General features: G+C 48.8%; 1 protein-coding gene across 1 annotated transcript in view; it reads left to right on the top strand.

The window, feature by feature from the left end:
* ARMC9 (armadillo repeat containing 9) overlaps nucleotides 1-14,026 on the top strand; it is a 176,751-nt gene that overhangs the window by 55,397 nt on the left and 107,328 nt on the right. Inside the window, exons 15-17 of the mRNA XM_006893542.1 lie at nucleotides 774-913; nucleotides 2,591-2,667; nucleotides 8,874-8,948. Of these exons, the coding sequence (XP_006893604.1) occupies nucleotides 774-913; nucleotides 2,591-2,667; nucleotides 8,874-8,948 (292 nt within the window). The remainder of the gene's footprint in view (nucleotides 1-773; nucleotides 914-2,590; nucleotides 2,668-8,873; nucleotides 8,949-14,026) is intronic.

Below are 14,026 nucleotides of genomic sequence, written 5' to 3'. Positions count from 1 at the left end.
GATATGTTTTTGTTTTAAGTCAGTCAAGCTTAAAACAAAAACATATCATATTTAAAATATGATAAACCAAACCAATACATATTTATGTATTTGTTAAACCAAAACAATGCATATTTATTAAAATTTTCAAGTAATGCTTTATTAATTGTAAATATAAGGAAACTTTCCAGTGAGCAGGGCTTCTAGTTCTGTGACTTGATTTGAATGCCTTTAATAAGATCTCTGATACTGGGAGAAACTGTTGTTGTCTCAGTGGAGTCAATCTATTAAGACGTGAGGTGACGATTATGGAATATGCCAGGCACAGCCGGAAGATGAGCAGATGTGTCTGGAAGAAGCTCAGCCTGGGGGCTCCTGGGAAGTGAGAACAGTGACACTTCTCATGTACTTTGGACGTGCGCCCGCGTGGGCCTGGTCCCTGGAGAGAGACAGGCCAGGTCTGTGCAAACAGGACGAGCCTGACACCGCGGGTGGAAGCACAGGCTCACACACAGCGGTCCCAGGGAGGTGGGCGCAGGACTGGGCAGTGTGTCACTCTGTCGGGAGTGGGGTTGCTAGCAGTCGGATCTGACTCAGATGCACCTAACAACAGCAACACCACAAGATACTCTCTGGGGCCCACATCCTCCGCGCGGCTGCCGCCTCCGGCCTGCGTTCACACCACCTCGTGCTCTGTGTGTGCCGTGCCGTGTGTGTGTGTGTGTGTGTGTGTGTGTGTGTGTGTGTCTGCGCGCGCATGCCCCACACCTCACCTGCACGCTGTCTGATCCTAGGCGCTCCCTGCAGACGGCGATGATCCACGACGGTCTCATCTTCTGGCTCGTCGACATCCTCAAGGACCCCGACTGCCTGTCTGACTACACGCTCGAGTACTCGGTGGCTCTGCTCATGAACCTCTGTCTCCGGAGTGCAGGTCTCACAGCCCCGGTTCTGGTGTGGACGACGGGTGGGGATTGTATCCCTCGACTCTCCATTGCTGGCAAGCCTTTTGGGGTTTGCTGTTGAGTTCCCTCATAGAAAACAAGAAACGGGAAAAGGGAGACTTGTTCATGGAAAAGGATTTCCAACTAGGTGTAATGTTGTTAAGAAACCCTGATGGCCCAGTGGGTTAATAATGAGCAACCAAAACCCCTGCCTTCGCAAGTTACCAGGATGTGACTACCCAGGATGTGACTGTTACGCTAAGATCCCGGCCTGGGGCATGGTGGATCCCAGCCTCGGGCACAGTGGGGTGGCTCTGCTTCAGTCCCTGCCGCTCCCCAGGATGTGACGATCTGTTCAGCTCGGATCCCAGCCTGGGGCACAGTGGGGCAGCTCTGCTCAGTTCCAGAGGGTCTATAGATGCTTGAGTGCAGAGAGCCTCCCTGGCAGTGGGCAGTTAAAACTGTTGAACCACCAAAGCCAAAATGGTACCTGGTCTTGGAAGCACTATGTCATCACCAACCTAATACTGTGTTCTCCAGAGAAGACAGTTTTCTATTTTCAGAGAAAACCAGAAAAACTCACTGTTGTTGAGTCAGTTCTGCTCAGTGACCCTACACAGGTTCCCGAGGCTGGAAATCGCTATGATCCCTCTCCCCTGGAGAAGCCAGTGGATTCAAACCACCAGACAGAGGTGGCCTTTCGGTTAGCAGCAAAATAGGCTCTAGGAACACTCCCTGAGTGTCTTCAGATACAAAGAATCATAATTCTTAACTTCCTGCTCTTGGGGAAGGTAAGAGAGAAGATTAAAAAGGGAATAGAATTTGATTTCCTCCTGAGGCAAGCATTACATATTTAGGAAATACTTTGGTGGTGCTGGTGGTTGTGAGCTGGTGAGAACTGACCCTCGCTGACCCTCCAGCGGATTTTTAGAGGCAGTAAATCACACAGGAGTAGATTGTTCCTCTTTTTCCTGCAGAGCAGCTGGTGGATTTGAACCAGGTTGTTCAAATGAGGCCTTTGGGTTGTCAGTGCAGCTCCTTATCTCTGCACCACAAGAGCTCCCTGTTTTGTTGGTTGCAGAAGCAAAGTTCTTAACCCTTTCATGACCTATGGGACATATAAAGCCCATGTGCATTTTAGACCTCTGGGATTTAGTGGGATGCTTTTGTCCCACTTTCAGTGTGTACTGCCATCATCTGGTGGAAGCCTGTAGCATTATAAATCTGGAAAAATGGCTCTTGTCCTACCATCCTCAGCACAGAGACTCTTTGGAGTCTCATATGTGTGTTATCAACTCTATCAAAGTCCATATCACCTCCAAAAGTTTATTTTCGTGTCATTCAGAATGTTGTTATGTGCCGTCGAGTCGTTTCCCTGAAAATACATGATTTCAACAAACAGTACAAAGCAGCAAAGAATTTGGTCTTGAGAGGGTTAAACCATGCTTCCTGCTCTTTGTAAGACCTGGCTCCTGGAGAGGGGACTTCAGGGTGTGAGTGACCGCAGTCTGAGCAGCTGCTGGGCTCTGAGAAGAACGTTACTCCAGGCCCAGAGTAACAACATTTGCAAGAAGCCCAGCCTTTGAACACACCTGTCAGGTGATCGTCCTTGCCCGGTTATTTGCAGGGATGATGCTAAGCCTTCTTCGTTTGTCACTTTTCTGCAGGGAAGAGCGTGTGTGCCACGGTGGCCGGCCTCGTGCTCAGAGTCCTTTCGGATCTGCTTGGCCATGAAAACCACGAGGTACGGTCAGCCTATGGCCCTGGGCCTGGGGAACCTCGCTGCCTAGGACTTCACGGGGTCAGGTGGGAGGTTGGCCCGGGACACTTCTTGTGGGTAGACACCATTGAGACCACTTTGACCCATCATGGCCTTGTGATCCCACACCAACCTCATAATCTTTCCAGGTGTCAGCCCCTTGTTACAGTCACTCTGTCACCTCATCTTGTTGAGGGCCTTTCTCTCCTCTCTCACCTTCCACATTTCCAATCATGATGTCATTTCTCAAAGACTGGCCCCTTCTGACTCTTCCCAAAATATGTGAGATCACGCCACAGTGTCCTTGCTTCTGAGGAGCATTCGCGGTGCACGTCTTCCAAGACAGATCTGTCTGTTCTCTTGGCCGTCCGTGGAATATTCAGGGCTCTTCTCCAACACCACATTGCAAAGGCGTCAGTTCTTCTTCAGTCTTTAGTCACTGTCCAGCTTCCCTGTGCTTACAAAGCTTCTGAAAATGAGTAACAGTACAGTGACCGTGTCAGGCACCTCTTAGTCTGCAAGGTTACAGGCGTGCTCGTTAACGTGATCTTCCCAAAGCCACAGGCTGCTCGAGTTCTTCACTTACTGTATGTGAAAATCAGGTGTTTCTTCCTCCTCTGAGTAGGTGAATAAGCTCCTGGAAATTTGTTCTCATTTTTACATGCTGGAATTCAGCAGTGCGGAGTTGTTCTCCTCTTGTAATGGGCGTGTCATCCCTGGTCCATGCCTGCCCGCTGTGCCGTATTTGTTTGTTTTTTGTCATCTTGTCATTTCCCCTGTTTTGCTTCTCTCCCCACACTGACACGCTCTGCAGTGCATGTAATGTGTGTCCCCTATGTCCTTACAGTGTATACACTGTTATATGTGTGTGTTTAGTTTATGTCAGTAATAGGACACTCTGTATCTCATTCTGTGTCCTGCATGTTTTCTGTGGCTTCAGGACCTTTCTTTGATGGTGTAACACATTTAGTTCGTGAATTCCTCGTGCTGCCCGGCAGTTCACTCATGCACACCTCCCAGTCCCCCTTCCTCGCCCCGTCAGGTGCACACCACTTGGCCCTGGTTTTACCTCCAGGTGGAGACGGCTCTTCTTGCCTCTCGAGGCCTGTTGAGGGCCTTCCGTGGGGGTGACCCCGTGTCACTGCTGGCTCATGTCTGCCCCACGTCCCGAGTCCTGCCAGCTTGTCCTCCAGCAGCTCGGTTGGCTTTGTCCTACCCAGGGTCTTCTCAGCCCTCGGTGTTCCTTTTTCTGTTTTCTAAGCCATAGGCTACAAACCCTTTTTAAATAAAATAAAGCTCAAGGGAAGTAAGTAGACACAGACTGTAAGTAAACGTGATTATTCTATTCTCTTGCCTGCTTTGTGAAACCAGAGCTGGAGAAGCAGTCCGAGTCCTGTGTCGGTAAGCACAGTGGTGAGTGAGCACTGGTCTTGAGCGAGGCACTGGCCTCCATGAGTCTTCCGTATCAAGCAGACAGTCCCGTTTCATTCCTGTCACTCTCCCATTCCTATAATCTTACCGACTGATTGATGTGGGCTTTTTAGCATGTAGAGTGTGCTTGTTGTGACAGCTTGTGTATTTCAGTGTCAGTGACCCCTGGTGGCACAATGGTTGAGTGCTCAGTTGCTAACTGAAAGGTCGTGGTTTGAGGCCATCAGGGGCTCCACGGGAGAAAGAGCTGACCGTCTGCTTCCATGATTCCAGTCTGGACCACAGTCACCGGGGCGGCTTAGTCCAGTGACACCACAGAGTTTACGATCTAAATCCTGGTTTGATGAGTAATGTCTGAGGTCTCTACATGGAGCAAAAGAAAATGAACACAACGAACTACTGTGGGTTGTTTTGGTTTTTTTTAGGAAAAAAAAATACAAACCCACATTAGCTGTAATGTGGCATGACAGGGCAGATCTTCACATGGGGTCACTATAAATCAGGGTCGACTCAACAGTGCACAACCAAAGAGCTCCTAGACTTACTGCTAGACCTGAAGGAATCTACTGTCTGTTCTCTTCTGACGCAGGCTCTGGAAGCTGGTGGAAAACAGACCTTTTCATCTAATAGGAAAGGTTTGTTAGGATATGTTGTTGTTAGGTGCCATCACATTGACTACAACTCAGAGTGACCTTCTGAACAGCATATCTGAACCTCACCCCACCTGTGCCACCCTCGTCCCTGATCTCCTCAAACCCACTGTCACAGTCACTGTGTCAGTCCGTCTCATTAAGGGTCTTCCTCTCTTTCTCTGACCCTCCACTTTCCCCAGCATAATAGCTTTTTCCAAGGACTGGCTCCATCTGACAACAGGCCCAAAGTACATGAACCCCTCCTTGCCTCCAAGGAGCTCTCTTGTTATTCTTTTCCAAGACAGTTGTTTAATCTCTTGGCAGTACATGGAATCGTCAATATTCTTTACTGACACCACAGTTCAGAGGCATCATTTCTTCTTTAGCCATCTTTATTCATGGTCCGACTTTGAGATGCATACAAAACAGTGGAAAATACTATGGTTTGCCTCAGGTGCACCTTACTCTTTAAACTGACATCCTTACTCTTTAGTACTTTAAAGAGGTCCTTGACAGCAGATTTCCCCAGTGCAACATATTTTTTTTTGGTGTGTGTTTTTTAAATTTTTTAAAATACTGCTTTCATGAGTGTTGATTGTGGATCCAGATAAAATAGTTGATAACGTCATTCTTTTCTCCATCTGTGATGGAGAAACCCTATTGGCTCAGTGGTGAGGGTTTTTATCTTCTTGATGTTGAGATGTACTCTGTGAAGAAGACTGTGGCATCAGTACTGGAGGAAAACTCATCAGCAGTCTGCAATATGCAGAGAACATAGCTTTGCTCTCAGAAAGAAGATTTGAAGCACTTACTGCAGAAAATCAAATCCTGCAGCCTTCATTCAATATGTGTTACATCTGAACATCAGTAGGAAGAGAGATGCGTTTATTCAACATACCCAGTCCTCAGTCCAGTAGTGAAGGTGTATGCAAGGAGCCAAGGTCAGCACAGACCTGGTCTGGGAGAGTCGGACAGAGCGTCCGCTGAGAGACTGCCGAGCCGACTTGTTAAAGCAGAGTCACAGTGTTACTTATCCATAAAGAGAAAGGAAGTCCTCTTCAGGTTACAGCTTGATGAACCTTGAAAACAACATGCTGAGTGAAGAAAGCCAATCACAAACTATCACTTGATCTCACTTGTTTAAAATACCTAGAACAGCCTCTCTGTGTTCACTACACCAGGAGCAGCTTTCCCGCTGTGGCCCCTCATCCCCTGAAAACGTGTGCTGCACCGAGTGTCTCCCCCTTCCTTGGTCGGGAGCGCCTCTCAGTCGCTCAGCCATCCGTTGTCAGCAGTGGGGCTGAAGCAATTGACAGAAGAGAACCCCAGCTGCCTGCCAGCCCCGCATGCCTTGATTTCATTTACCCCGAGCCGCAGATTCCAAACCAGCACCATCTCAAGGGGTATTGACACGGCCGTCGAGTTTTCGAGGCTGCGGCTGCCACAGCCGGACTCTGGAGCTCAGGTCGAGATTGTGTTTGGGAACCTCGTCATTGCGTATGCCAGGAGTCCTTCTCGGAAGCGGCAGCCCTCGTCCACCACTCTCAGAGACCACGCGGCTCTCGTGGCTGCTGGTGGCCTTTGTGAGCCTCTTCGCCATGTGAAGGAGCGTCTCCAGCTCCCAGAGCGGGTTGATTTTCTCCCCTTTGCGTCTCATCTGCCCTATATGTTCCTTTCTCTCTATCTCTCCGGACAGCCTGGGCAAACTGATTGGCTCAGGGCTTGACTGAAGGAAGGTAAATAAATACTGTATTAATAAGATTTTTAAAAAGTATGGCAGACAGTGCATAGAGATCAGAGTTTATTACCAGGATCGAGAAGGAAGGGGAAGGGCAGGTGCTCTTTAGGCAGCGTTGTTGTTGTTGTTGTTGTGTGCTGTTGAGTCGACAGTGACGCTCAGGGACCCTGTCCTGCCCCATCCTAACCACCTCCAGCCCGGCCGAGACCATTGGTGCAGTCCCGGCGTCAGTCCATCTCATGGAGGGTATTCTCTCTTTCTCGACCCTTCACCTTTCCAGCGTGAAGTCTTTTTCCAAGGTCTGGTGGTCCCTCCTGACGTCATGGCCAAATGTGAGACAGTTTCCCGTCCTCGCCTCTAGGAGCAGCCTCGTTGCACTTCCCCCAGGATAGACTTGTTTGTTCTTTTCATGTTCTATGGTCTCTAGTGATGGGAGACTGAGAGCGATTCTTGGTGGTGATTACCCAGCACCCTTGGTGTAAATGGTGTGAGCAAATTGAACACACAGAAAACATTGCATGGCCAAATGTTGTGTTGCATGGTCCAACAACAGAAAAAAAAAGTAGATTAATTTTCCAGGTTCTCACAGGAGTGAACTGTAGGAGCCCAGGGTAGCTGCAGGTGGGGCCTGATATATGTGGAGGGTTGCTGCTGTTGTTGTTGTTGTTGATTGCCTTCGAGTCGAGCACGACTCATAGCAACCCTATGAACAAAAGGCCTGAAGCCCCCCTACAACTATCGACGTTTCTCAAAAGTTCAGAGAGTTTCCAGAGGCAAGTTGTTCAGGAAGTGGATGCCACTCCTGCTTCCAAACCTGTCATAGAATGTTATCGGTTGAGTCGCCTGCGATGCATCACGACCCTGGGCCCTCAGATCACACAGACTCTCGGGAAGGAAGTCCCTCAATTCACGTGGACTCTCTAGAGTATCAATTTTATGGGGGCAGGAAGTGGGAAGCAGAGGAAGCTGATGAGGAGGGCAGCCCCTGGGGGACGTGGGGCTGTTCTGTAGGATTTTTCTCTGGAAGGCTTCTGAGGTAAGTTGTTGTTAAGTGCTGTTGAGTTGCCTTCGACTCATAGCGACCCCTGTGTACAGCAGCCCTAAACCCTGCTCTACCCTGTGCTGATCTTATTATCTCAGACAGACACACCTACCCCCCCCCCGTTACCCCAGACACTTGAGTCAATCCATCTCATCAAGGGTCTTCCTCTCTTGCACTGTCCCAAGCATGATGTCCCTCTCCAAGGACTGGTCCCTCCTTGCAGCATGCCTTTTGTCAGACGAAGCTTTGGAATCCTTGCCTCCAAGGAGCAGCCTGGTCTCACCCTCTCTAGGATGAGCCTGTTCTCCTAGCAGTCCATGGTATATTCAGTACTCTTTCCCAACACCACAGCTCAGAGGTATCAATTCTCCTTCTATCATCCCTAGTCATTGTCCAGCTTTCTGATGAATAGCAAGTAATTACAAAGACACAGGCACCCCTTAGTCTCCAGACTGACATTGTTGCTCCTCAGTACTTTGGAGAGGTCTCTGACAGCAGATTTTCTCAATACAGTCAATCTTTTAATTTCCTGGCTGCTGGCACCAAGAGTGTTGATTTAGAGCCAAGTAAGAGGAGGAAGTTTTGGTTCATGTTGGGCCAAGATATAATGGTTGGATGAAGGGTGTCAGCACGGAAGGGAGAGACTGGTTTGGGGATTGGATGGAGTCTAGATAGTTGCCTTGGTCAAATCTGCTCCCTAGGATCTCTTTTTAAAGTACCAAAGAGCAAGGAGGTTGTCAGGAGGGACCAGTCTCTGGAGAAGGAGCTCATGCTTGTAAGAGGAGAGGGTCACTGAAAGCGAGGAAGACCCTCAGTGAGATGGGCTGACATGACACAGCGGCTGTGCGGCGGGGAACGTGAGGGTGGTGCAGGACTGGGCGCTATTGTTGTGTTGTGCATCAGGTCACTATGAGTTGGAGCTGACCGGACACGTAACAAGAGATAATAGACAGTGTTGTCTTAGCACGTTAAGTCTAGTGGACATGGCAAAGAAGGGAGTGATGTCAAAGGTGGTTTGAAGGTTAAACACCGGAAGGTGAAAAGAGAGAGGAACTGAACACAACGCCCAGGCTTCCACCCTGAATGGTGGTGAGGTTAGCAGTGCCATTGATGAAACTGAAACACCGCAGGAGAAAGAAAAAGTGATGAATCTGGTTTTGAACTCTTGGCTGTAGAGTCCATTGGGTATGCACGTGGTTCATCTGCTGTTTGGAAGCAGGTGCCTGGAGCTGGAGAGCTTCTCGGTGGTGACTCTCCTGTTAGCCACGTTGCCTTTAATCATGACATTGGGTCACAGAGTGGTCTACTAGTTGACAACTCAGAGCTGACTGTTTGGCTCTTCTTACAGATTCAGCCGTACGTGAACGGAGCTCTGTACAGCATTCTTTCAATTCCGTCCATTCGGGAGGAGGCCAGAGCAATGGTGAGAAAACATGCTTGGAAGACTTAGAAGCATTTAATTAATCAGTGCCAAGTTCAGAAACTATCTGAGCCTGGAGTTCCTAGATTGGGTTCTGTGTTGTTGTTGTTGTTGTTGTTGTTGTTTGGTGCCTACTCAAAGCAACCATTTGTACAACAGAGCAAAACGTGGTATACTGTCAAGGGCTCCTAGAACTCCTTGAAATCATGCAGCATACATATACCTGCAGTGCTCTGGGGACTGAGTCCTGAATTCCAAATGGTTAATAGCACAACGTCAGATGGTTCCAGATCCAGGATTGATAACCGCAGCGTCAGGGTATCCCCAGATGTTCTGGAGTTCTGATGCCAACCAAATGGAACAAAAAAACCCTGGTAGAGATTATAAAACTGTGAATTCAGGATTGAATGTGTTTACATGAGTGCTTATATCAGAGGAGAAAAAACAGCTCAGGCGATTAGCATCTGCGTTTGGAAGGACAGTGTTTCTAGCGCTAATCTTGTTCTTCTTCCTCCCCACCTGTGAAACCAGGTAAGCAGTGTGGGTATTAAATGCTATGGAGAAGGGATTAGATGTGCTTCCACAGAACACAGGGCACATTTTGTGTGAGACCAACAGACATGCTCTTCCAACTGGTATTTCTTATAAGAATTGTTAACTCGTACACGGTATGAGGATTTAACAGTTATGCCAGATGTAACAATAAGCTTCATTGTTCACTACTTCTTATAAAGGTCCTGCTCTGTCAGCAAACAACAACTTAAGTCAGTTGTGACTCCTAGTGACCCTGTGAGACAGAGCCGCCCTGGGTTGTCTGTGCAGAGGCAGACCGCTTTCTCTCCTAGAGCACATGGTGGGTTCAGACTCCCAGCCTTTCATTTAGCATCCAAGTACCTGACTGCTCCATCATCAGGGCTCCCCCGTCACCGAACAGCAAGGAAGAAGAAATGATTAAATTCCAAATTAGCATTCAGAACTGATTGGAACATGAGGGATTGTCAAACAAGGAAAGAACGTTCAGGGCAAAGACGTAGAGAGACAGGCAGGGTGTGTAGTCGGGCAGCGATTCTGTGAGGAAGGAGCTGTGTCCTGAAAACTGGGGGGCCTCAGAGACCATCCAGGCCGGAGAGAAGGGCGATGGACGAAAACAGCATTACCTCAGAGACCTGTAGGATAGGAAGAGTTTAATTGAAGTCTTGAAAAAAGGAAAAGACAGACAATGGAGCAGGAAAAAAAAAAAAAGATTGATTAAATAATGGTGACATTAATGGAAAACAACCATAACAGTAACATGTCTGGAAAAATCCCCTAAATATTTAGAATTGAAACAGTTTGCTTGTATTACCTATTGCTGTATAACAAACTACCCATATCTTAGGTACTTGAAAAGAAAAACATCTATTCTCTCTGTTTTTGCGGAGCAAGAGTTTGAGAGCAGATTCACCAGATGGTACTGACCGGGGAAGTAGTCAGCTGAAGGCTCGGCTAGGGTTGGTGGTGGGACACCTCTGTTCCTCGGTGGCTGGAGGCTCTGGTCCCCTGCCACGTGGGCTGCTCCACAGGACTGCTCTCTTCAGGGCCGCTGTCTTCTCCCGGAGCACGTGATCAGAGAGAGTGAGCAAGACGCAAACTGAGATACCTTTTCTCACCGAGTCTTAGAGTCAAAAAGGTGACACCCCTTCTCTTCTGGGTCACACAGGGGTGGGGGAGAGGGAAGATCAGAAGGTGAGTCCTTGGTGTTGTTCTTGGAGGCACATTACCACACACATCTAAATAACTTGGATCAGAGGAGAAATGACAAGGCACTTGTTAGGTGCTGTCAGGTCGGTTCCGACTCGCAGTGACCGTGTATACTACAGCGTGAACCTGTCTGGTCCTGCGCCCCCTCAGTCTCTGCTCTGCTTGAGTCCACTGCTGCAGCCACTGAGGTCATCCCGTTGAGGGTCATCTTCTCCGTCACTGCCCCTCCACCTTTCCAAGGACGACGGACTTCTCTAGAGACTGCGCCCTCCTGATGGCAGGTCCAGAGTCGATGTGATGCAGTCTCATCATCTTCCTCCCTAAGGAGCACCCTGGCTGCAGTTCCTTCACGACAGATTTGTTTATTCTTTAGGCCGTGTTGTTGTTGTTACGTGCTGTCAAGTCACTGACAACTCATGGTGACCCAGTGCACAGTAGCTCTGAACCCTGTCCTACCCGGAATCAACCTCACCCTCTCCGTCACACTTACCCACATTGCACCAGTTGCTCTGTCAGTCCATCTCATCCAGCGTCTTGCTCTTCTACGCTGTCCCTCCATCCTTCCAGTCGTGATGTCCTTCTCCAAGGACTGGTCCCTCCCGGCAACATACCCCAAGGATGTGAGATGGAGCTTCAAAATCCTTGCCCCCAAGGAGCAACTTGATTTCACCCTCTACAGGACAGACCTGTTTATTCTCCTGGCAGACCGTGGTATGTTCAGTGACTCATCTCCAGCACCACAACTCAAAGGCATCAGTTCTTCTTTTGTCATCTTTAGGCATTGTTCAGCTCTCTGATGCATAGCCAACAGTTCTCTCCTATCTCAGCTAGTCTATGAATTACTGACTATACAGAGAAAACGTAGATACTTAGAGATGCAGGCGTTGCTTGAAGATACTGCAGATTTTATCCAAGCTGTCACAATAATATTACTATCAAACTAAAGCGGTCACACGAGCTTTTTGGTTTCCCATGCAGATAACAGGTTTACAGTAGACTCTGGTCTTACAAGGAGCCCCTGGTGGTGCTGCAGTCATGCTGTTAAGCACAAGCACGTTGGCCTCTGTGGGAGGAGGATGGACACTGTCCTCCCGAGGAGACGTGCAGAGCCTCAGAAACCCGGTGGAGAATCTCCACTGAGTATGAATCCACTCGGCGACAGTGGGCTTGACTTCTTTTTGTTTTGTTTTATTTTTGGCAACCTATGAAGTGTGCAACAGCATGATAAAAATGTTTGAATTACTGTGAGAACTGTGCAAATGTGACAAAGACATGAGGTGAGCATGGGCTCTTGGGAACACGGTGCAGATAGACTTGCTGAGCACAGGTTGTTGCAGGCCTTCCGTTTGGAAAGGACAGTCACGGGAGTCGCTGTAAAGCAAGATGCATAGTGCGTAGTAGCATCGGCCTCGGCCTCCCTCTCGGGTTTCCGCGGGCCTTAGGTCAGACACAGAGGAGGAGCCCCCTTTCAGCCCGAAGGGGGGAAGCTCTGGGCCACATCAACTGGGAAGTGGCTTCTTTAACTGCTAGTTAGAGACCTGCTTGGTTATGGCCTCAGTATTGTGCCCCTGAAACCCTGAGAGAGCCCTCATTTCCCTCACATCCTTGAGGATTTCCTAGATGCATAATGCTGGTTTACTCCTGCACAAAACAATAACAAAGGAAATCGGTAAGAAAGGAATTGTATCTCCCCCTGCAACCCACCTCCTTCACATCTGCCCAGACATTGTCCCAGGGACATGACAGCAGAGTCTGCGGGCCGAGACCTGCTGGTGTCTGCTGTCACGGTCCCCAGGGAAAGCAAGTGGGCAGCACACGCCCTGCCACCTCCAGAGCGAGGTTGCAGAAAGGACGACCCAGCCGGAGCAGAGCGGTGTGCGTCAGGCAGCCCAGGGCACACCTGCCAGAGGACCTGGCTGGGCGGAAAGGAGTTGCTGTGGAATGACAGTTCCTTTGCTGAAAATATTATCTGTTAAAGGTGATAATTAGGCAAAACAGCATGAGGCAGTGTGAAATTCTTTTCTTGTACGAGGGGCATAAAAGCAGAATAGCCATTTCCTCCGCTTTTTGAACTTTTGCTTTGTGTCACCTTACTTTTATGGACCATCTATTTATATCACTCTCTGTTTTCTCTACCCCAAGGAGGATTTTTGCTTTTACAAAAAGCAAAACTAGTGTTCAGCTTCCTTTGCAACGAGCCGTTTAAGAGGTAGCTTCACCCCCAGCTGTGTGTGGTGTCTACAAGCTCCTTCCCTGGGGACGTGTTAACACTGTGCACACATGGTTTCTATTTTGTATGGACTCTGTGTTCATCATATCAGTCCTGCATTTACTGTATATTGTGTTATTTTAGGTTTGATGTGTTATTTGGTATGACTTGATAGGCTATTTTGGGGTCTGGGAACACTCAACATTTTCCCCCTTATGCATTTTTGGTAATTGCTGCTTTGAGCCAGTTTATTTCATGGGAATGCTCCACTTTAAGATGATGGGGGAAATTTGTGTGACAGTATAAGAACTGTGTTTTTTTGCAACTGTGTAAAATTGTTCCTTTACATAAGCCAATAATAAAGATTATATTAGTAGCGACTTTATTACTGTTGTGTACCACTGGGTCAGAACCGACCCATAGCTGACCCTCTAGTGGGTTTTTGGAGGCAGTTAATCGCACAGCAAGTGATTGCTCCTCCTTCTTCCACAAAGTAGCTGGTGGATTTGAACTAGGTGCCTTTGGGATTGTAGCACAGCTTCTTACCACTAGATCACTCTTAGAATTAGATTACTAGAATACTGGAGGGGGGAAAAAGAGAAAACATGTCTCCTGTGGCTCATCTGCTCTTTAAGGTCTGCCACAGTGGGAAGCTGGAGAATAGGTCAGATAGAAGGGCTGCCCTGCAGCTCACCCCAGGAGCCTCCTGCCCCATTTAGGGCTGGAGTCATTGCCATCCACAGGGCACTTCCAGGAAGGACACTTCAGCCTCCCTCCACCCAGGGCTGCAGCTGACCAGGTGCTCTGTTCTCCCAGGACCTGAGGAACAGCCCGCAGGTGATCTCAAATCTCTCAGCCAACCTCGAAGCTCTCAGCCCAAAGGACGGCCCTGTGCTCTAAGGGCCGCCCCAGGCACAGCTGACCAGGGCTCACATGGTGTCACGGGATCCTGCTGCCTTGCCACCATCCCTTGGCCCTGTGTCCTCTGTTAACAACTCATCAGCAGATGTATTTTCCCCTCATTGTGACAAGAAGGCTGCTCAGCTCCAGCAGGTTTCACAGAGAGAGAGGAAAGGTGAAGTAGACAGCTGAGCTGGTGTCAGCATCTCACCCTGCACCTCCTGGAATCCTG

The sequence above is a fragment of the Elephantulus edwardii genome, unplaced genomic scaffold, assembly GCF_000299155.1.
Source record: "Elephantulus edwardii isolate Elephantulus edwardi_28Jun2011 unplaced genomic scaffold, EleEdw1.0 scaffold00127, whole genome shotgun sequence".
NCBI classification, from domain to species: Eukaryota; Metazoa; Chordata; class Mammalia; order Macroscelidea; family Macroscelididae; genus Elephantulus; species Elephantulus edwardii.
Note: the sequence above shows the minus strand (reverse complement) of the source record. Positions and strands in the feature narration are given on the sequence as shown.